The sequence below is a fragment of the Vombatus ursinus genome, unplaced genomic scaffold (genome assembly GCF_900497805.2).
Source record: "Vombatus ursinus unplaced genomic scaffold, bare-nosed wombat genome assembly UNPS02007284.1, whole genome shotgun sequence".
NCBI lineage: Eukaryota > Metazoa > Chordata > Mammalia > Diprotodontia > Vombatidae > Vombatus > Vombatus ursinus.
The window spans coordinates 15063946-15088037 of NW_020947062.1; the positions used below are offsets into that span (position 1 = coordinate 15063946).

Sequence of the window (24092 nt, forward strand, 5' to 3'; positions counted from 1 at the left end):
AGAGGGAAAGGCCAGGCAATACTCAGGCAGGGAGGCAGCAGGGCAGATGGAAAGGGTCCATGGATCTCTGAGAGCAATGGCAGGGCATACAGTCCTTTTCCAAGAATATAGTGGGTTCCGGGTTAGAGGAGAGCAGGGTTCTGGAATATCTCCAGCATAGGTGGGCTCTGGAGGGGTAGGGGTCACCATCCATTTGTTAGTGGTCATCCTATGCCCTGTGGGGCAATGAGGGTTAGCTGGGGAAGGGATGGATCTGTGGCCCCCATGGCTGGCAGGAGGTGTTGCTGCTACTGCCTAGCAGAACATTGGGGCCTGGAGGTGGCTGAATCCAGGCTGACAAGAGATTCTTTTTGCCATTTTCCTATGACTTTTTTGTCTTTGATCTCTGGCTTTGGAAACAAAAAGACAAAAGGTAAATATAACCTGCAATTTTTCCATGCATGATAACTACTGCTTAGATGGACTAACTGTGCCTAATATAGCCTCATTCTTTAAGGAGACTGGGAAGAGAAATACAAACACGGGCACAGCCTGTAAGTGTGGATATTAGTCACAACTCAGGTGGACTCATGCCAAAAGATTGTAACAATCATTTCCCTCCCTTTGTGGGCTGTGGGACGGCCAATGGCCACTTCCAAGACACCCCAGTGAAGCTGAGAGGGCCAGGCTGTTGGTTTTGTATACAGAGGCTATCGTCGGGGAGCCAGGCTCTGCCGAGAGCTCAGCACAGCAGGGGGCCAGTGCAGGCAGCAGGCGTGGAGGGCCTCTGAGAGGGGTATTCTGATCCCTCCTTCCAAGGCCTGCTTCTGATACAGTGCCCAGGATTCTTAGACCTTTCACCTGTGCTCTGGGATACTTCTGTGTAACGGTGTGACTGTGACGTCAACACTGGACCCGCCAAGACTCTGGCCAATTGTGCATTTTACTTCTTCTCATTTTCCCCCCTTCTTTTAAAGTCAGGGCTTTCCTAGTCAGTTGTGCTGTGAGCTGTGATGTACAGATGAGCCTTTCGCTGGATCTTTAAGAATGGAAGCTCAAAGGAAATCATGCAATTTTCAGCTGTTCGTCCCTCTTCAAAGGCATTATTAGCCTCCTATATATGTGCAGGGTTTTGTTGTTCAGTTGTTTCAGTCATCCCATTTCAGGTTTTCTTGACAAAGATACTAGAGTTTTGCCATTTCCTTCTCCAGCTCATTTTACAGATGAGGAAACTGGGGCAAACAGGGTTAAGTGACTTGCCCAGGGTTACACAGCTAGTAAGTATTTGAGGCTGGATATGAACTCAGTTCTTCCTGACTCCAGGCCTAACACTCTATCCACTTAGCTGTCCCAATAATAAAAATAGAATACACACACACACACACACACACACACGCACACACATATTTCAACAACCATATAGTAACTCACAATTTTATGATAGGCAGCACATATATATATATATATATACACACATGCATATACACACACATATTTATCAACAAACACATACTAACTCACATTTTTATGATAGGCAGCACAGCACAGTGGACAGAGAACTGGGTTTAAGTCCTGCCTCTGACATACACTGCCAGTGTAAACTTGGGCCAGGCAACTCTCTATAACTTATCTAATTTGCAGAGAAGATAATGACCAGCATTTAGAGAAGAAGTTCCTCACAAAAAGGAGGAGCAGGGGCCCTGTGGCCCCCTACATCAATGAAATCACTGACCCAAGCCCTAGCCCTCTCACTTTTCTAGAACACTTTAAAGTTTACAGGATAATCTCTTTATAACAATCTCGCAAGGTAGAGTACAGATACTATCATTCTCATTATTACCTCCATTTTACAGATGAGGAAAGTGAAGCAACTGCTCCAGGTTCATGTGACTACTAAGAGTTGGATCTGAGACTCAAACCCATGTTTCCTGACGCTGGGTCCGGGGCTCTTTCCACCACACCAAGCTGCCTCTATCTTTTGTACAAAAATGAACTATTGTTACATACAGACACACAGACCTCAGCACTAGAAAGTAAGAACCTTGGAGTCTCTCCAGTTCAACCTATAACCATGAACCCTCTCTACAAATCCCCCCCAAAGTAGCCACCAGCCTTTAATGGAAGACCTTGAGTGATGGTGTCTTCCACCACAACTCCCAAAGCAGCTTTAGGACCACTTGAATCATTAGAAAGACTTTCCTTATGTGGAGTCCAAATCTGCCACTTTGCAATTTCCAACAGCTTCAGTCTTGCCTTCTGGGGCTAAGCAAAACAAGCCTAATTCTTCTACCTGAGAGCCATCCAAGTATTTGAAACAAGCTACAGTGTCACCCTCACCTCTCAGGTCTTGGCCTCTCCAGGTCAAAAGCAAGAGGAGGAGGCAGAGGGACAAGTGTTTGTTAAGTGCCTACTTAGTTCATTTGATCCTCACAACACCCCGAGGAAGAAGGTGCTTTTATTATCCTTATTTTACAGATGAAGCAACTGAGACAGACAGAGGTTAAGTGGCTTGCTCAAGGTCACACAACTAGTAAGTGTCTGAGGCCAGATTTGAACTTGGGTCTTCCTAACTGTAGGCCCAGCATTCTATCCACTGTACTACCTGGTTCCAAGGTTAAACAGGTAAACATCCTCCAAGTCCCTTCAACTGATCCTTTACTCTTCGTACCATCCTGATCCCCCTCTACTGAATAGTTTTCCACATTCTCTATGACTTTCCTAAAATGGGAAACCTAGAAACGAATGCAAAACTCCACATGTTATCTCACTAGAGTAGAGTTAGACAACTATTACCTTCCTAATCCTGGACAACTATAACTCTGAATACAGCCTAAGATTCCACTGGCCTTTCTGGCTGCCATATTGTACTCCTGACCCATAAGAACTTGTGGTCCACTCAAACAGAAAACCTTTTTCAAATGAACTATTATTTGGTCCCACTTCCCCTAGCTTGTAAATGTGGACTGTTGTTTCTTTAACCCAGTAAAAGAATTTTACTTTTACGGTTCTTAAATTCCATTTCTATTTATCCCTATTATGTTGTTTATTCCTGTTAAATTTATCTCAACATAAATCTCTATTAAGTCTAATAAGAATTAAGTTCTTAGTAGGTTCAACTCATCTTTCTGACCAGTTGATATCTTTTTGGATCATACATCCTTTGTTCAACGTGTTAGCTATCTCTGCTACCCTCTTGCAGTGGGAAATTTGACAAATCTACAATCTATGCCTTTACCCAAGTCACTGATACAGATTTTAAACAGCCCAACAAATCCTCAGTACATTTCATTAGAGACCTTTCTTCAAGCTTTTTTCCTCAACAGTGTTAAAATACAGACATATCTATTATATGTAGGTATAGATATATTATAGATATACCTATGTATAGGTATATCTAGATAGAGATACAGCTATTATAAGTATTTTATCTATATAATATCTATATACAGATATAGATATCCAAAGTCAGAGATCAAAGACAAGTATATATATAAAATCTATAGATCATATCTATATAGATATATGTTATATCTATATAGATCATATCCATATAGATATATATCTAGATATATAAAAGATATATCTAGGCCCTGATTAGGTTAAATAATGAGTCCTATGAAGTAGTCGAATTGGCTTCAAACTCAAAGTATTTGAAGTGATGATTATATAAAACATGGTCATTGGTTCCAGCCCAGTGGAAATCTGCACTGCAAACTGGAAGTAATGAGACCAGTTTATGGATTCCACTACTGGAATTAATCAGGGGGGACCTAACTGTAAATAAAATCTTTTAACATTCCTTGGCAGCTTCAGCTCATTTTAAGTTTTCATACTTCTAACACCTGTACAAGTTTCTTCCAAGTCTGTCAGCCTTTCCTTCCTTTTATCTTCTGTACACATCTACTAAAAACCTAAATTAGTAATTGAGTTTCCTGTGCATCCACATCTGTCTTCTTAGGCAACAAACACATCTTTTTTCTCCTCATCTCAATTATATGTTTACGTCTTCAGATTTTCATTCTTAAGGGCTTCTAACCCCACCAAGGCTGATGTTCTTGTACAGAATTGTAGTCTGTGGGATTCTACCTATCCTCATCTGATCTCTGTGAAATCCACTCTCCCAAATTCTAAGATGCATGCCAGATTATGTCTATTTTCCTCTACTGTAAATTCTAAGATGGAGGTGGCATTCCCTACCAAAATTTCCATTACTCCTATTTCAGCAATAAAGTCCACATAATCCCAATCCCAATCTCTTTCTCCCCCTTACATACACACACACAAACACACAAACACACACACACACACACACACACAAAAATGGTCCATTTGAACTCTGAACTAGAATCCTAGAATCTGAGGGTACCTTAAAGATTTTCTGTCACAACCTACACTTGAACCAGAACCCTCTCTACAAGCCATTAATATGAAGAGAAGGAAAATTGTTATCATTTAAAAACAGGTTTGACTTCAGAACTCTGATCAAATGTATCACCTGCTCTTGACTCCACAGAAGTGGTTGTAAAACAAAATCCCAAACCTCTTGGAAGAGGAGTGGTCATCTACAGATGTGGAAAGAGTGGTACCTTGTCAGACACAGCCATGGTTTATTTTTCTTAATAATATACGACTGTAAGGATTTATTTTTCTTAATTAGATATCTTTGCTATGGGGTGGAAGGGAAGGTAGAGAAAGATTACCAAGAAATGACAGCATTGGGGGGGAAAAAAATCAAACTTCTTTTTATAAAAAGTTTTTTTAAAAATGAATGTTAAAAACTGTTTTTACATGTAACTGGGGAAAAGTAAAATGTTATTTAAAAAAATTTTTTTCAAGTTAAAACAAAAACCTCCTAAGTCAATAAAAGAAGATAGCTTGGTCCATCACTGGCTTTAGGTAGGGTAGACGGCTTTGTGACCCCTAAATCATAAGAAGCCCAACACTTACTGTCAGGAACGGGTGCCTTGAGTTCTGCAAGACTCGGTTCTCCGTAAGCGTATGTGCCACCTCATCCTGCAAGACAAGACCCAAAGATGGGCATCACTCTGTGTCTCTAAACCTCCTCCCCTCCCCCACAGACCAAGTGACTGAGGCTAATGGCCCCGGGACTGGCCACTTCCAAGCCCCGTCTGGGCTCACCTTGGCCACGATCACTTCCTTCTTGAGGATCTTCATGGCATAGTATCTCCCGGTCGCCTTCTCCTTCACGAGGATCACCTTCCCAAATGTGCCTTTGCCCAGCAGCTTCAGGTATTCAAATTCATTCATTGTCTGGAAAGGCATTTCAGACGGGCACAGAGTCAGCACCGGCTAAGCAGGAAGGCGTGCACTCAGGGGGCTTCTGTTTTAAGATGTAACACAGCCTCGCACCACAACTAAAAATATTTCTAGAGAGAAAGCCAGGTGGCAAAGCCACAGTTCTTCCCTTGGAAAGTACTCTTGGTGTATCAAGGACAAGACAAGGGCCCCTGCTGGCCCTGATATACCCTTCGCTGCACCAGGCAGATCTCTCTCCAAAGACCAGAGCTGCTCCAGTAGCCCAGAAGCTTTTCCACGGGAGCCCAAGAGTAAAGGGGTGCCAGAGAGCTTTCCCCAACATGATTTAACCAAATAATAAACAAGTTAAAATTCAAAATTTTTAAATGAGGCTGGAGAAGAAAGCAAGAGGGGGGGATGAAGACAGAGTCTTCAAAGTCATAGTGCTCACATATGCCACCAAGAACATGACCTAGACATACAACAATAGCCATTGTTGACTTTTCAAAGTCGTCCCTGCCCCAAGCCCCTCGGGGGCAAGAACAGCACCGCAGAACAGGGCAAGGCTTGCCGGGAAATGGGAGCTCATTCATCCCAGATGGCCCTTCCTCACCACTTTGTGTTTGGGCTTTGTCGTAGACACCTCCATCTCCTCGGCCCCGGAATTGTCACTCGGTGAGCCTGACCGGAAGTCCATCAGTTCTTCCTCTTGCTTTTTCAGGCTGTCAGCCACCATCTGTATGGCTTTGGTCCATTCTTCCCTGAAAGGGGTCATGGAAGGTGGGGGTCAGGCCAGGCCTTCCTCACCCACTGCCCCGACAGGGCAATACCTCTCCCAGCCCCAGATACTGCCCAAGTAAGAAGGAATTCTGCTAATCATTGATCATGTGTTCTCTCTGCTTGACCCCTCTGGATTTTGGCAGTATTCATTCATTTATTCAATAACAATAAATCACAGCTAACAGTTACGTAGTGCTTAAAAGTCCTCAAAACACTTTACTTATATTATTTCATTTGATCTTCACAGCAAATAGGTAATTAATGCTGGCTGAGTGCTAGGCTATTTGTGGGGTGCTACTGATGAAGAGGCCACAATCACAGAATGGCAGAATCTCAGAGTTACACCAGATCTTAAAGGTCAGCCCAATCTATACCTGAGCCAGAATCTCCTTTATGACTTCCTGCGATGGGAAATTCTCTACCCCAAGACAGCTCCTTGCACTTTCAGACAGTTCTAAATATCAGAGACTTTTATTTCTATTGACCTGATATAAAGAGGATATAGGCCCTGCTTCTGAAAGGCCCAGTTTGTATCAGAGGAAGAAAGACACATATATACAGATGAAATGTAATACAAATAAGATCGTGGTGAAGAGAAATACAGAGTGTTCTGGAATCTAATTAGAAAGTGATTGCTCCCAGACTGGGGTCAGGGCAAACATGATTGGCTCTGGCTCTCAAATTTTCCTCAAGATGGATTTGTTCTATTGGGGCTCCGGAAGGTAGGGCTGGGGTCAACGGTAGGGAAAGAAGAATAGGAAGTGAGCTTTCTGCCACTGCAGGTGTTTGAGCAAAAACTGGATGACCGCCTGCCAGGGATGGTGCAGAGGGGACTTCTATGCTGGCAGAACAATGTCCCCAGGCAGAAAGGGCCCTGTACTAAGACTCAGGGCGTCTGGAGTCTAGTCCCAATTCAACTACTACCTTGCTGTGTAACCTCAAGTGAAGTCCCTTCTTTTCTCTGGGACTCAATTTCCTCATCTGTAAATTGGGGCAGCCCTTTGGGGGCTTATGGTGAAAAGGGGAAGAAGAATTATACCAGTGGACCCCCTGAGATAGACCAGTCCTAAAAAACATTCACTTCATGAGGCTTGTCAGCCCCTGTAGAATCAGAGGCTCAAATCAGGATCAGAATTGGGAAGGTCTTGTTAAAGACCCCAAGGAGAAAAGGAGAGAAGGAGAAAAAACCAAGCCCAGACATGACTTGCCCAAGGTGACACAGGTAATACCCTGGTATGAGAACCCAGGCACTCTGACTCAAGATCTGGAACTTTTTATAACATACCTCTCTCCTTTCTTCCCCCTTCTCCCCCTTCCCATCTGTCTCCGGGAGGGGTTTCTCTATTAAACATGAATGAAACATACCGCTCCTCGGGGGTCTCCACGTGAAACGTTCTCTCAATGACCGTGGTCCACTGCAGGCAGCGGATGATGAATGTATTGGGTTTGGGTCGCTCTGTCTTCATCAGCTGGCATTCTACCACAGTCAAGGAAAAGAAGTCACGGTATGTAAGCAGGTTTAAATAATCATTTGTCTTTATTCCAATCCCTCAAGCGGCTTCGATTCATCAGCCAGGGAATGTTCCTTGTGCGCTCCTCGGGGAGGCACAGAAACCGTCTGCATGCAGCTCAGGGGAGGGAGAGGCTGAGAAGCCAGAGGACCTCGGCAAACTCCCTGGGTAGAGACCCTTGCCCCCTCTGTGGCTAGGAGGAACTGGGAGCAGGGGCAGGGTGGGCTTTTCAGGTCATACGGCATTCAAAGAAAGGGACCCAAACAGATCGAGGAGAAAAAGCACTAGGTCTCTTGTTGGACCTTAAGTTTTAATTCTGACTCTGCCCCTCAACTAGCTGGGTGATCTTGGGAAAGTCCTTCCCTTCTCTGAGACCCAGCTGCCTTTAGAATCAAACTAAAGAATTGGATTAGGTGACCTCTTACATTCCTTCCAGCACTAAATCCTCTAGTAAGACACACAACCCACCCTGGGTCCTGATAGCGACACCATCTCTCAGTCAGAAATCATTTGGGAAGGGAGGTTCACAGACAGGGCGAGCCACTCAGGAGATTTTACACCAAAAGAATGTTGTAAAACCAGAGATGAGACCTGTTAGCAAGGCAGAGTGGGAAAAAACAACGGAATTTGGAATTGGAAGACCTGGGTTCCGACACCCTGCTCTAAACCTTACCATCCTGTCACCCTGAGTGAGTCTCTTAATCTACCTATGTGAGCCTCAATTTTCTTATCTGTTAATGTGTCTTGTGCTACACTCCCATTTGCCATAAGGTCAGAGATTATATTCATGTTGACACATTGGTCCTTCTGGGTGTGAATACCCAAATGCTGCACCACCCCCTCATCTCCCCAACCCAAGCCACAAACAAGACACTTATACCTCCTAATAACTTGCATACATGTATGACCCTGTTGGCACATACAGGACCCTTGAACATGTAATCGTACACATTTACAGCTGGGGACAAACAGGATAGCTGAGGGGCAGCAGGAAGGAAATGTTGATAGAAGAAGTACTGGCTTTAGAGTCAGGAGGTCTGGGTTCGAATTCTGGCACTGCCTATTAGTTGGTGACTCTGGGCAAGTAATTCCTCTCTCTCCCACCCTAAATGTACCCTCGTCTCCTCACCTCAATGCCTTTGCTATCTCTCATGCCTCACCTGTCTCTTTTCCAGCTGCCTAATTCCTACCCATCTTTCAAATGCTTCCTCTCTCCAGGAAGCCCTCGTCCAATCCTTGAATAAACAGCAATCTCCCTCCTCCCTTCCCCTCACACTGCACTTTGTATGGACCTCTATAATGCACATATCACCCTATTAAACTGTCAGCTCTGTGAGGGTAGGCCCCATATCTGACTGAAAATTCTGATGTTTGCGGCAGTTAGGTGGTGCAGTGGATAGAGCACCGGCCCTGGAGTCAGGAGGACCTGAGTTCAAATCTGACCTCAGACACATAACACTTATGACACATAACAGAGTTCATATCTGGCCTCAGACACATAACACTAGCTGTGTGACCCTGGGCAAGTCACTTAACCCCAATGCCTAACCAAAAAAAAAAAAAGGAAAATTCAGATGTCCTTTAGCTCTCACCCCAGGCATCTGATAGATGATGGAAGCTTCATCTTGGAAGTAGTCTAGTCCAACCTGTACCTGAACAAGGATCCATGAGATGCTCACTGAACTGAATTAATCAGAGTCTTATATTATCCATACTTACCTGAATGGGCAGGTCTACTTTTACTTTAATTTAATCCAAACCCTTATTACTGAAATCACCTACTGGATGCAACATGCCACATGAGAGAAGAGCCTGGTAAATTCTAAAACACCCCAGAAATATAAGCTGTGGTTGCTCCTCTGAACATCTAGCCCCTCTAAACACTAGAAGGATAAAATGTTATGGGAAGGGGAGGAGAGAGAGAAGGAGAGGGTCTCTACCACACACAAAGGAGCCTGGAAGGAATCTGGGAACCAAAGCATTCCTCACCTGCCCTTAATTCCTATACAGACTCACCCCACCACATGATGTCCAGGAAAGGGGGTCAGGGAGAGAAGCTTTTTGAATAAATTAAAATTCCAAGATTTTTAACACACCCTCCCCTCACAGGATCAGAACCTGGGAGGGAAACTCTTGAGGGCTCAGGACGGGGGCCCTGCCTGGGAAATCCAGGCTGTCTGCAGAGAATGTCTGGAATTCCATCTCAAGCACTAGCAACCAGGCAGGTTAGGGGCTTTTCAGGGCATGGGAACTGACCTTCCAGAGGGGCCCCTAGGGTCAGGGGCACACATCAGATACTGAACAATCTCAGCAGTGAAATATCCGCTCCCTGCTTGCCCTTCAGAGCCTGCCTGGTTCCCCAGCTCAACCAGCTGCCTTAGGGATCACAGATGAGCCAGGAAATGAACTGAGAACTCACTGCACAGAGTAGAACCAATCTGGGCAGCAGACAAGAGTCACAAGCTCACTACAATGCCCACCCCCACCCCAACCCCCCAGGAGCGGGGAGGAGGGGCGGGGATGGATAGAATGAAAGAAGGAACATCACGAGGGCTGACTCAATTTCTGTAGTTACCAAGCACACTCTCTTCAAACTGCACATTGTTAAAAATCTCTCTGGCTGCCTCTTCAAAATCCAAGCAGACTGTCCTTCTATCATCAAATCCTACCCATTGGTTCAGGCTGCACTCTGGTGGCCCCCTCCTCCAGGACACCATCTTTGACTGCTACCTCAAACATCCTGCTTGCATTTCCTAAAAACTCTGTTATTTGTGACTTCCTCAAATCTCCTGGCAAGCATGAACTCTCTAAGGGCAGGGGGCTTCAATCTGAACTTTTCTATATTCCCTCCCTATCCCCAACAGAATGGAGCACAGAACTGGGCACTGAAAAGAAGAGCTTAATGACTTGCCCAATTAAGCACTTACTTTGTGCCTACTATGAGCCTGGCACTTCAGCAGCTGAGACAAAAAATGGAATGTAATTAAGCCAGCTCTGGGGAGCTCAGGATGTGGTTGGGGAAGTTATATCTGAGAAGGAAAAAAAAGGTAACACTATGGGGCAATCTATGATTAGGTAGGAACTCAAGGCATGAGTATCAGAGTAAGAGCTGCGGGAGCTCCCAGGAAGCAGTGGACCCTGTGCACTGCTAGGGTCAGAGAAGGTTTCAGAGAGGAAGCATGATTTAAGCAGGGCCTTGGAAGAAGGGGAAGATCTAGGCTAAGAGCAAGGACCCCCAAGTTGCTCCTGGGCATTTACTAGGTCATTTCCCCCTGTACTCAGAATGGAAGTGGAAAGAGAACAACCTCAATGCCAGGAGTCTCCAGGTCATGCAGAGAAGAGGTTACAGAGGAAGGTTCTCAGCTCTGGATCCTGGGGCTCTGACCAACAGCAGCTCAGGGCCAAATGAAATGAGCTCTTCTGTCAGTCGGACCAAGAGGCAGGATTGTAGAAACACAGCATTCGGAGGAGGAAAGGACCTTAATCATTGAGTCTAACCCCTCTTGCCTGAACTACCCTCAACAGCCTTCTAATTGGTCTCCTTCCCTCAGGCCTTTCCCCCCTTTGTCCTACCCATCCTCCGTACACTTGACAAACTAATATTCTCCAAATACAGATCAACCACGTCACTTGCCTTCTCAAAAATCTTTCTATTATCTCCTGGATAAAATCCATTTGCAACTGGCATTTCAAAGCCCTCCACCATAGAATTTCCATCAACCTTTCCAGCCTTATTTCCTATTACTCCTCTTCCTGTATTTGACATATCAGCTCCACTGGCTTGCTAGAAGTTTACTGTATGGGATGCTCTGTTTCCCTCTCTGTCCACAGGTGATCAGGTGATCATTTAGGAGTTGGGGCTGATACTTGGGTCTTCTGAATGAGTCTGGTGTTCCCCATCTTTTGTGTCCTGGCTACCTCTAGAAAAGGCACCTGACCCATGTTCCCTGAATCCTTATAATATCCCTGTGAGATAGGCAATATAAGTATTATTTATCTCCATTTCACAGGTAAGAAAGAGGAGGTGCAGAAAGGTGAACTGATGAGCCCAAGGTCACACAAGCTAATTAGCAGCAGAGCTAAAACCTGGCTCTCCACTATACTATCACACTGATTAATTCTCATGTATCCATCAGGTTCATAAAAACAGACAGAGAAAAACAGAGAGAGAGAGTGACAGAGAGGGAGGAATCTAATCACCCCTTTCCCCAAATCAGCATTTCCCACCAATACCTCTCCAACTGCTAACCCCAACTACATGTACAGCAAGATGAATAACAGAGATTTATCATTTAATAACCACTAGCATTCAACCATGTCACAGGGAAGATTTTTGTTTGGTGAACAATATGCCCCCTAATTGCCCTGCTCAGTCATTAACCAACAAGACTTCCTAGAGCAGAGCCTTCTCTCTGCCTTAGAACATGTTCCAAACTGGAAAGTACAAACGATACTCACCTAGCTCATAGGGTGAGAGAATGGGGCAGATGGAGCCCCAGGCTGGGAGCCAGAAGACCTGGGTTCCAGGCTTGGTTCTGCCACCTAAATCCCTTAGATGACCCTGGGCACATCCCCTAACCTCTAAGAGCCTCAGTGACGCCCATCTATAAAACAGGGATAACAACATGTCACTGACTAACAGAATGTCAGGTCGAGAAGGAGCCTCAGAGACCTTCTAGACCAGGGGTGGGAACCTGCGGCCTCCAGGCCACATGTAACCCTCTAGGTCCTCATGTGGCCTCGAGGACGCAGGTTCCCCACCCCTGGTCTAAACCAATCCCTTTAATTTACAGAGGAGGAAACTGAGGCCCAGAAAAAAAGGAAGAGATGGTATACGGACTCTACTCTCATGAGACAGACGTGAGAATGGTGTACGGATAGTTTAATTCAAAGACGTAGATGGTGTGGTTCTACTCACTAGCAGGCCATGTGATCTTGAGCTAAGTCATTCAATCTCTGATTTTACAACCATAAAAATGAGAGTCATTATAAATAACTACCTTACAGAGGTTTTCTGTTAGAATCAAATGAGGAGAAGATAATGTGAATTACACTCTAAACTTTAAAGCCCAAAGTAATAGCTACTATTAACATGATCATTATTACACAGAAAAAAATTTCACAGAGATATAAAGGAGACCTTTAAAACCTGTTTCTGGAAAGAATGTTTACTTTAAAGGTGCCCTATTAATCTCTCTCTCTCTCTCTCTCTCTCTCCCTCTCTCTTTCTGTCTTGTCTCCCCTCCTCTCCCCTCCCCATTAGACTATTATTAGTTCCTTGAGGCTAGGGACTCTTTTTACCTTTATATCCTGGTTGAAGCCAACAAGGTGTCATAGTGGATAGAGTGCTGGGCCTGGAGTCAAGAAGACTCATCTTCCTGAGTTCAAATCTAGCCTCAGACACTTAATAGCTGTGTGACACTGAGCAACTCACTTAACCTTGTTTGTCTCGGTTTCCTCATCTCTAAAATGAGCTGAAAAAGAAACGGCAAACCACTCTAGTATCTTTGCCAAGAAACCCTGAGAGGGGATCACAAAGAGTCAGATGTGACTAAACAACAACAAAACGTTTGTTGACTGACTGATAGCCTAGGGGCTGCACATACGTAATTTATATTAGCAATGTAAGCCCAGAGGGAGGCTTGTCCTGTGTACCCAATTTTTAAGAAAAAGAGGGACTAGGCTAAAACTGCAGCATGAGGGAACTGAGCCCGACTTTATGCTAGAGATTCCCACAGTGCATTATTAATACATGAGGCTCCAAACATTTCTAAGTAGAAGGCTCTCTCACTGGGGATGTCTGAGGCAAAGACTGGCAGACGGATATAATGATGTCTCATGAATGCCTCCTTCTCCTTCTCTCTCCCTTCCTCATTCAGGGTCAGAAGGTTTGTGACCCTGAGACTTTCATTCCCTGTCTTTCCCCTCTCTCCCTCCCTTCCACTCTCCTTTTGCTCCTTCCTGTGTCTGATTCTTCTCCTGCCACCTCCTGCTCCATTATCTCTTATCCAGTGGCATCTCTCCCTTCCTTTTGAAGCTCAGCTCAGGTATCATCTCCTCCAGGGAGTCTTCCCTGCACCTCTCCTCCCATGAGATCACTCTTCCTTCCCTAATTCCTCACCCACAGCACTGGGCCTGGATTTCTGCCTCTATCCCAATACTTCTAACTCATCATGTTTACTTCTGCACATGGTGCATTCTCCCCATTTGACTCGTTTTTCACCCTTGTATCCCAAGCCTACTGTCTAGGATGTAAGAAGCACCCAACAAAGGCTTGTTGAATTCAAAGACTGTTCTCTCCCACTTGGGCAAAGAGAGAATTTCTGTCACCAACAACTGAGAGGTTACTCTCTGAGTTTCAGTTTCCTCATCGGTTAAAAGTTATCATTCTCATGACTGAGAAACTGTCACTTGGGCAAAAAAGTAGCCCCTTAATCTTTCTCAGGGATTGGAAGTCTGATATTCACGTCTTAGTTTGGACTCTTAAATGGGACAAAGAAAAATGGCAGGTGGAGAAGGGGGAGGTAGAAGAGTGAAAGAAGGATTACCAAATAACTGATACTTGGAGGTGGCAGAACACATAAAACAGAAACACAGACAGTCTAAAATACTAACTTTGGGCTTCCCAATGCCTCTCCAGATCCGAATTAGAAGACCTATGTTTTCTTTGATCTCCAGATGCCACACGCCTTCCTACCTCTATGTGTGTTCCTCTAGCCTGGAATGCCCTACCCTTCAGTTCACTTTTCTGATCTGAATGCTACCTAGCCTTCAAAATCCAGCTCAAGGCCCTGTCTCCTCCAGGAATTCTGAGTATCTTATCCCAATCTAATTTCTCCTTTCTCTGACATCTAGTAGTCTTTAGAAGCTTGGGCCATACAACTCAGTGCTTCCTTATAAACTATTTTTTATCATTCACTGCCGTCCTAGGTGAGTGAGTCTCATCTGGCCAACCTGCTCCCTGTGGACAGGACCTAAGCCTGCCTTTCCTCAGCTTCTCCCAGACAGTGAGATCTCCCAAACAGGGGCCTAGGTCTGCTCTTCCAGTGCTGCCTCCCATATTTCACCTAGTTCAAATCCGCTATTATACAGCTGGGGAAATTGAGGCCCAAAGAAGGGAATGGATTTACCTTTGATCACAACAAAGCAAAGACTAAAGTCCAGCTCTCCTGACTCCAAGTTTGGGACTCTGCAGCTGAGGGCGAGAGTTTGGAGAAGAAAGGGGGTACCCAACCCAGCAAACTGATAGAGAGCAAACTCTCTATCCTTCCCGCCCTGAGCCAGCTCAGCTGAGCTTGCTGCCAGGGCCTCGATCCAAACCCTCCCCTCCCCCACACCGTGCATATGCTTCTGGCCAGGGCTGGTGCTGGGGGCGTTTGAGCTAGAGAATCTGCCAAACCACAGAACATGCTAAGGAGCGCACTCTGAGTCTTCCTTTTGACTCTCCTAGCATAACCCTGAGGGGCACAGGGAAGCCTGAAAAACCAGGTTCTAAAATCCCGCCAAATTCAGCTAGAAAGTCTAACCTGCCAACAGAAACCTGTGGCAGGAACAGAGTGAACCTCCACCTTCCTGAAGGGCCCACGCCTCCCCCCATATGAACACGTATTTCTCTCTGATGGACACCCAGACTTCCCCAAGGACTCCACAGGCCACTCACTGTGTCAAATCCTGACTAGTAGAAGGGAGAAGGGGGCACCGATAAAAATATACAGTCAATTTTTAAAAAAATCTTTTAATAGCCCCGCCCCCAGATTATCCAAAAATTGTTTACACAAGACTCTGGAATATAATCTGTGAGGAAGGCATGACAATTCAGACAACCTAACCCCTCAGAACCTGCCTACTAAGCTGGCTTTGCTGGTAGTACCTCTAAATGTGTCAAGGTGGCAGACACAGAGGTGAGAGGATTGCCCCCAAAGACAGGCAGGAAAAACTTTAAGACAGTCAACAGAGTGATAATCCAGCATTAAGATGTGCTTCCAAGGAAAGTAACCAAGCTACCACGTGAAGAACATGGAAATGGGGTCTTCAAAGGTTACTCTAGGGGGACACTGTTGGCTATCTTTAGAAGACCCAAAGGGACTCAGGAGTACCATGGTCACTCCTAAGTGACACCCCACCTGTACCCTGCCTTCTCAAGACCACCATATTTTCCACTTATGACTTGGTTCCACATGTAGGTTAGGCTACATTGAGTCCAAAAGTCACAAATTTAAAGATGGAGAGTTCATCTATTCATAGAATCCTTAACTTAGAGATGGAAGAAACCTTAGAGACCATCTAATCCAACTCTCTCATTTTGTAGAGGCTGAGAGACAAAGTGGTTAAGTGACTTACCTGAGGTCACACAGGTCAGGAAGCCCCAATGGTAGAAAATGTACTCAAGAGAAATAATGAGCACAAAAGGGTCAGCTTGTCAGAATCCAGGGAACCACTTACGTGCAACTGAGAAGTTGTTGAGGGGTGACTCCCGCTGGTCCACATCCTGTGGCCGCTCCTTGTAGCCAATGAAGCTCCCATCACTCTTCAGCAAGAAGTAGCGTGGCCGCCATGTTTTGATGTACTCTCCTAAAAGAACAGACAGAGACAGGGGGTGAAGACCTGGTGTCTTCAGTGTGCCTAGGTCTTGGACCCTAAGGGGCTAAACAGGTGGCATTGGATCAGTAATTTAAAGTACCAATAGATAGCACTTAGTCAAGACTCAGAATGGGAATAGGCCAATTGTACTCATGTCAGCTTTATGGCACATCTTATGTTAACTGTAGTTCTTTTGAGCAGATCAACTGCGGGTTCTGATGCAAGCATTTGTAACAGGATGGGTCCCTTTGGGTGGGAACTGGGAAAGCTGTTCTGGCCAATGTACATCCTGGCTAAGTGTGTGTTTGTAAACCAGCAAAATGATTTCTGTTTTGTTTTTATTGTGTGCCTCAGTGATTCAATCTCTTCAGATCCTGTCCTTGCATTTGGAGTCAGCTTGTACCTGGCCTTTTAAGACATCCAGAATTTGGTGACTGCCTCAGACCAAGCATCACCATGGTGGGGCTAATGACCTTCAGGGTACTTCAGTGACAGTGTAGGCATATGTACAACATATGTACAACTAGGATGTTAGGATTCAGTGGGGGACCTTAAAAACCATCTCGTCTTCTAATTGCCTCATTTTAGAGTTGGGTAAGCTGAGGCCCAGAGGACAAAAAGGGCTCCACTCCATGGGATTCAAACTTGGCTCTTCCAATTACAAATCAATTGCTCTTTCCATTATATCACAATGAAAAGACAAGTTGTAAGATGATCCACTATTTTTTCTGAAAAAATTATATTTATTGATATCATTTTAAGTAGTAGCTTATTTTTTCCAATTTCATGTAAAGATAATTTTTAAAATTCATTTTTATAAGGATATCATCTATTTTTATACCATCCAGATTTCCCCCATATCCCTTCTTTTTCCCCCTCTCCCAGAAAGCCATCCCTTATAGGCTTATAGAAAAGAAGAAAAAAAAATTCAGCATAACCAATAAAAACACAGACTAAATATGATACCCTATGCAATGTTTCACACGTGTGGACCCCAACCTCTGCAGAGGTGTAGAGGAGGACGTACCTTCTCCTTTTCCTTCTGAGACCAAATTTGGTCTTGATAATTTTACAACATTCACTTTTGATGATTAGACGGTAGTGGTTAGCCAGGTACCTAGCATACTGTTGGCACTTAATGCATACTGACTGCATGATTTGGAGTTATTGTTCTTTCCATTTACACTGCTGTAACCATTATGTATGTATACTGCTTTCTTGGCTCCGTTTCATTTTGGAATGGTTCACATAAGTCTCTCCATGGTTCTCCGCAATCATCCTTTTTGTCCTCTCTTACAGCACAATAATATTCCATTATATTCATGTACCACGATTTATTGAGCTATGGGCATCTGTTCTTGTTTTCAGGTGTCTAGGACCACAAAAAGTGTTGCTATAAACATTTTGGTATATGTGGATCCTTTTTTTTTTTTTCCTTTTTTGGTCAAAGACCTCACTAGGTAATAGTAGAATCTCTAGGTCAGAGGGAATGGACATTTTAGTCACCTTATCTGCATAACTCCAAACTGAACAATTCACAGCTCCACCAACAACGCAAGAGTTTGCCTATCTTTCCACAACTAGGTACAGGCTGACTATTCCAGTCTTTTGTCATGTTGGGAGTGAGGCAAAGCCTCAGTGCAGTTTTGGTTTGCATTTCTCTTATTATTAGTCATCTAGAGCATTCTTTCTTAGGTCAACTCACTTCCTAGAAGTTTTCTTCATTTTGTTCAGTTATTTCTATATTTCTATGCTATAATATTTCTGTGTTTCTATGCTATAATAGTTCTGTATTTCTATGGTTTGGTTATTTCTATATTTTTATGCTATAATAAAAATCCATGACCCCATTTGGGCTTTTCTTGGTAAGATACTGGAATGGTTCATCATTTCCTTCTCCAGCTCATTTTACAGGTGAGAAAACTGAGGCAAACACGTTAAGTGACTTGCCCAGGGTCACACAGCTAGTGTCTGAGGCTGGATTTCAACTCACAAACATGAGTCTTCCTAATTCCAAGCCCAGCGCTCTATCCACTATGCCACCTAGCATTTTACTCAGTCATGATAGGGTTCACTTGGTACATTTAAGTGTTTGTAAAGAAGCCTTAAGCCAATACAACTTCTCTAAGGCTTACTGAAAATGACAACTCATTTCCAATATGACAATGAAAGCTGATAGGAATCAGGATTCTGTTTACAAAAATGGGATTAACATGTTACATAAAGCAGTTACACCTGTTGGTTTCCTTTCTTCAAAAGGTTCTCTCCTTTAGGGAATGTATATGGCCACAACAGATACCCTATTATCAAACAGAAAGCCCTTGTTTGCCATCTAAACCTCTTTATAACCTGTCTTCTTCAGTCGTTTCAGTTGTGTCTGACTCTTCGGGCCCCTTTCTTTTGGGGTTTCTTGGCAAGGACACTAGAGAGGGTTGCCATTTCCCTCTCCAGCTCATTTTCCAGCTGAAGAAACTGAGACAAACAGGGTGAAGTGACTCGGCCAGGGTCACACAGCTAGTAAGTGTCTAAGGTCACATTTGAACCCAGGTTTTCCTGACTCCAGGCCAGGCATCCTATCCACTGCACCACGTAGCTGCCCTTCTTCCTACCTGTTCAGTCTCCCTGCACATCATTTCCTTCCATACACTCTGTGGTCTCACTTTACCAATCCATTTATTCTTTCTCCCACACAATGTTCCATCTCTCCTCTCTGGGTCTTTGTATTGTTTGTCTCTCAGGCCTAAGAACCCTCTCCCTAGAATCTTTGTCTTCCTTTAATACTGAGTTCAAAAGCCATTTTCTGTAGGAACCCTGTCCTCCCAGCTTCCCCTCTACATCGACCTTCCTTCTACTTCAGATGCATCTTATACACTCCTACTTATGTGGAACAGTGGATAGAGCCCAGGTCCTGGAGTTAGGAAGACCTGCAATCAAATCCCTCCTCAAATACACCCTAGCTGTGCAACCCTGGACACGTCATGTAACCTCTATCTGCCTTAGTTTCCTCATTTCCTCATCTGTGAAATGGGGATCATAACAGCACCCCCAGGGTTGTTATGAGGATCAAATGAGACAAAAGGCTTAATTATTAATATTAATTAATATTAATTAAATATTAATGCTAGCAATGATGATGCTTTCTTCCTTATTAGAACTTATTAGAACAGCCAGGTGGCACAGCGGATAGCGCTCTGGCCCTGGAGTCTAGATGAGCTCAGTTCAAACCCAGCCTCAGACACTTACTAGCTGTGTGACCCTGGGAAAGTCACTTAATCTCAATTGCCTCAGCAAAAAAAAAAAAAAAAACCCACAAAAAAAACAAAAAAAACCTTAAACTCCCTGAGAGTAGAAAATGTTTTTATTTTATTTGACTCCCCAGCGTTTAACATAAACAGAGTTTAACCAGCACATAATAACCACTTAACAGATGACTGTAGACTGATCAAGGAAGTATGAGATGGTCAGTAGTCTCACAGTATCAGAGATCTTCTAGTCCTTATATGGAAGACAGGGAAGCAGACTCAGGGAGGGGAAGGATAGGACTTGTTATGGTGACAAAGCAAGGTCATAATGGCAGATTCAGGGCTAGATCCCAGCTCCTCCAACTCCCAGCCAAGACTCTTTCCACCCCCACCCCACTTTACTACATAGAGCTAGAGGGGGAGAGGGATGTGGGAAGAGAAGGACAAACAAGTGCAGGAGAACCCAAAAGACTGGGGGAGAGTTGCTGAGAAGGTTTCAGGGCCCTTTCTACCCTTTGCAGTAAAGCCAGTTGGTCCAAAACTAATAGAGTGAGGAGTCAAACCCTGGTGTCTGTGTCCAAATCCATTTCCCCTTCCAAAAAAATATCATGGTCCATTCAATTCAACAAATACTTATTTAAACATCTACTCTGCCCAGGAATGATGCTGGGTCCTAAGAATATAATCCCTGCTCTCAAGGAGTTTGCACTCAACTGGGTAGACATATACACAAGTAAGTAAATACAAAATAATGTAAAGTTATACAAAGTCACTTCAAGAAGAGAATGTTAATAACTGGAAGGATGGGGGACAAATGGTACAGTCAGGAAAGGCCTCCTGTGGGAGGTGGTCCCTGAGCTATGCTTTGAAAGAAGTTAGAGATTGTCCTGGGGAAGGTAAGGTGGGAGAATATTGCCTCCTCACTCCACCAGCTTCCTGCTCTGCACATAACAGGGACTTAATAAATGGTCATGAACACAAATATGCAACTGAAAGATCACCAGTGTGTGGAATTTGGGGGAAGGCTGAGGCACAAAAATGTATAGGCAAGTAGGGCAGGAACAGGATGGGTTAATTACAGAAAGTTTACTAGTAGAAGTAGCCTTGCCCAAGGATGTGAGTCAGTATACAGAATGGGGTGTGGGGGGAGACCGAAGTATGCTGATAGGCTCTGATTTTTTGTTGTTGTTTTAGTTGTTTTCAGACATGTCAGACTCTTCATGACCCCATTTGGGGTTCTCCTGGCAGGGGTACTGAAGTGCTTTGCCATTTCCTTCTCCAACTCATTTTATGGATGAAGAAAACGGGGCAAACAGGGTTCAGTGACTTGCCCAGGGTCACACAGCTAAGTATCTGAGGCAGTATTTGAACTCAGGTCTTCTTGACGCAAGGCCTGACACTCTGTCCACTGTGCCAGGTCTGGTGTTTTAGCCCTTGGCATCTTTTTCTTCAACTGAGTACTTATTGATGTTCTGTTATGGGACAGAAGTGAGAAAAACCAACTAGAATCTGATGGAAACCATAAGGAGATATCAGTGAAAAAAAGATTACACAGGATTAAAGAAAGGATAGGTAGGAGCCTATGGAATAGAATTCTGCAGGGGAAACCCAAAATGGAAGGGTCTTTGACTGGACTTGGAGTCAAAAGGTGTAAATGCCACTTGTGAAACTTTGGGCAAGTTCAATACTCTCAGTTTCAGTGTCTCACTTTCTGCATCTATAAAATGGGAGGGGGGGAAGGAGGAAGATGGACTAGATGACCTCGGAAGTATCTTCCAGTTCCAAATCTATGATTCTATGATCTCAAGAATGGAATCCTGAATCTAAGACATCTCCAAAAGCCTCCTGATGGAAAATGCTATCCACATCCAGAGAAAGAACTATGGAGTCTGAATGCTGATCGAGGCATAGTATTTATTCTTTTTTCTTCTTCTGTTTTGTTTTGTTTCTTCTTTCCTGTGGTTCCTCTTATTGGTTCTAATTCTTCTTTACAACATGACTAATGTGAAAATGTTTAATAGGAATGTATATGTATAGCCTACATCAGATTGCACGCCATCTTAGGGAGGGAGGGGGAGAAAATTTAAAAATCAAAAGCTTATGGAAGTGTTTGTTGAAAACTAAATATAAATAAATTTTTTTAAAAAATAGAATCCTGAGGAAGAAAGGGGGATCTAGCTAAAGAGAATAATGCAAATAACAAAAAGGGGAAATCCTCAAATAACTCAGAACTGAAACGCTATGGATAGACAGTGGAAGCAAGAGCAAACAATGAAATCTGAATATAAAAAGAAAGGGCTAGAATTCAGAATAGCAGAGGATGACGATGGAGAACCAAAAAGGCTTAAATCTATGCTGGGGTAGAAGAGAATGCCTTGGGATTGGCCAGAGGTCAAGATGGATGGGAGACTGATAATGAACCAATGGGGAAAAGACCCAACTTCTACTTTCCTTCTGTTTTCTCTGTCAAGGAGAACAATCTTTGGACTGGAAAGGACAGGACAAAAATCATCTGTAGGAAGCTGAAACCCAAAATAAACGAGATGACAGTAAGTCACTAGCTTGCTGTCCTCCCTGGATAGGTTCAAGTCCTCAGACATACTCAAGTACCAAAAGAACTGCTGAATGTGATTTGTTCTGAAAGACTGTGGAGAATGAGAAAGTGAACAAGGTGACCCAAGATGGACAAATGTTCTGATTTTCAAAAGAGGGAAAAGGTTCTAAAACAGCTGTTATTTTTCAAAAGGGGAAGGGGAGCACCAATACAACTTTTCTTTTAAAAGAGGGGAGAGGGTAGAATATTCAAGCATCAGGATAGCAAGTTTGACTTCAGTTACTAGCAAAATTCTAGAACCTATTATTAAAAGAGATGATTTGTGAGCATTTAGAAAAGGAAGTGGTGATCCCTAAGAGCCAGAATGACTTCATTAAGAATAGGTCATTCCAGGCTAACCTCATTTCCTTTTCTGGCAGGATTACTAGACCAACAGATCAGGGGAACCTACAGGCACAGTCTACTTAAATTTAGCAGAGCAATTGAGAAAGCCTCTCAAGAGTTGCATCTCATGCCCATCAAATTTGTAAAATGGAAAAAAAAAAAGCAAAAATAGTCAATGTTGGAGACTTTACAGGCACATTAATGCCCTGCTAATGGAGTGGCATTCTGGAAAATATTGTGAAATTATTCTAGAAAAGTCACTTTGACCCAGTGATACCATTATTAGCCATAAACTGGAAAAGCAGTCAAAGAGACAAGAAATTCCTATGTATGCTAACGAATGTAGAGCAGCACATTCTATAATAACAAAGAGTTATAAGGAAAGCAGATACCTTCTTGGATTGGGTAATGGCTAAACCAACAGCAGCATATGAATGTGATGAAATATTATTGTACCATAAAAAAAGACAAAAGAAGCATGGCATTAGTGGGTAGAGCACCTGGTTCTTTAAGAAGGTACGTAAATTTTTTTTTAACAGATGTTTCATTTTCCTTTCTTAATGGAGGTGGGTGTAGGGAGTAGGTGGGAGGAAGAGAAAGAAGGGAGATTTTCACTGGTGGAAAAAAAGTAATTTAATTTTTAAAAGAGAAGAATGTATATAGAAAGAAGGAAAGAAAACTCATTTGAACCAAGATGTCTAATGGCAGGCAGAGCCCTGGGAACCTGAAGTCAGAAGATGGAAAAGGAAAGGGAACATGCATTTATTATGCACCTACCAGGCACTTAATACTACTACTTAGCACAGGTACTGTTGAGGCAGTAAAAGGTTGTCCTGGCAGTCTCTCACCTATTATCTCCCATCTTTGGGAATTCTGTTTCCTTCAAAGACTACATTCTACCTGAAGCCTTTCTTTCCCAATACCTACTGCCAACTGCATGTCAGCTCCCTCAACTGATGTTATATTTATTTTGTATCTCCAAGAGAATGTTAGCTTAGTTCTTTGAGGGAAATAAGTTTCACATTTTTCTTTATTTTTCCAGTGCTTCTGGCTCACATAAGCATCATCAGTTAGTCAATAAGTATTTATTAAACACCTACTGTGTGTCAGGCATTCTGCTAAGTACTTATAATACAAAACAACAACATCAAAAATCCAACAACACCAGTCCCTGATCTCAAGAAACTCACAGTCTAATGGGAGAAACAACATGAAAACTTCTATGTACAAACAAGACAGGATAAACTGGATATAACCACCAGAGTTCAAGTCCTCAAGTCCTCTCTCTGGACTATTACAATGGGAAGCAGTATAGTAGAGTGGAAAGATCGTGGGACCTTTAAGACCAGGGTTCAAATCCTAGCTCTGCCCTTACTACCTTTGTGACTTTAAGTAAGGATTTTTCTGGACTGCATTTATCTGTAAAATGAAGGAACTGATGAGAGAGGGGAAATGAAAGATAAATGACCTCTAAGTTCCCTTCACTGATTGGCAGGTAGGTGGCACAGAGGATAGAGTAAAGACTCAACTTCCTGAGTTCAAATCTGGCCTCATACACTTAATAGCTATGAAACCCTGGGTAAGTCACTTACCTCTGCCTCAGTTTCTTTATCTGTAAAATGAGCTGGAGAAGGAAATGGCAAACCACTTCAGTATCTTTGCCAAGAAAACCCCAAAAGGGGGCACAAAGAGTCAGACACAAATGAAAACAACTGAAAAATAAAAGTTCCCTTCTGGCTCTAAAACTCTGATCCTAGCCTCCTAACTGGTCACGCCACTTCTGCCCTCTCCACTCCCTAACCCATT

General features: G+C 43.5%; 1 protein-coding gene across 1 annotated transcript in view; it reads right to left on the minus strand.

The window, feature by feature from the left end:
• The window catches only part of AKT1 (AKT serine/threonine kinase 1), a 134041-nt gene that overhangs the window by 45274 nt on the left and 64675 nt on the right, over positions 1 to 24092 (minus strand). Inside the window, exons 3-7 of the mRNA XM_027849188.1 lie at positions 15969 to 16097; positions 7381 to 7492; positions 5849 to 5996; positions 5119 to 5250; positions 4927 to 4992 (exon numbers count right to left, since the gene is read on the minus strand). Of these exons, the coding sequence (XP_027704989.1) occupies positions 4927 to 4992; positions 5119 to 5250; positions 5849 to 5996; positions 7381 to 7492; positions 15969 to 16097 (587 nt within the window). The remainder of the gene's footprint in view (positions 1 to 4926; positions 4993 to 5118; positions 5251 to 5848; positions 5997 to 7380; positions 7493 to 15968; positions 16098 to 24092) is intronic.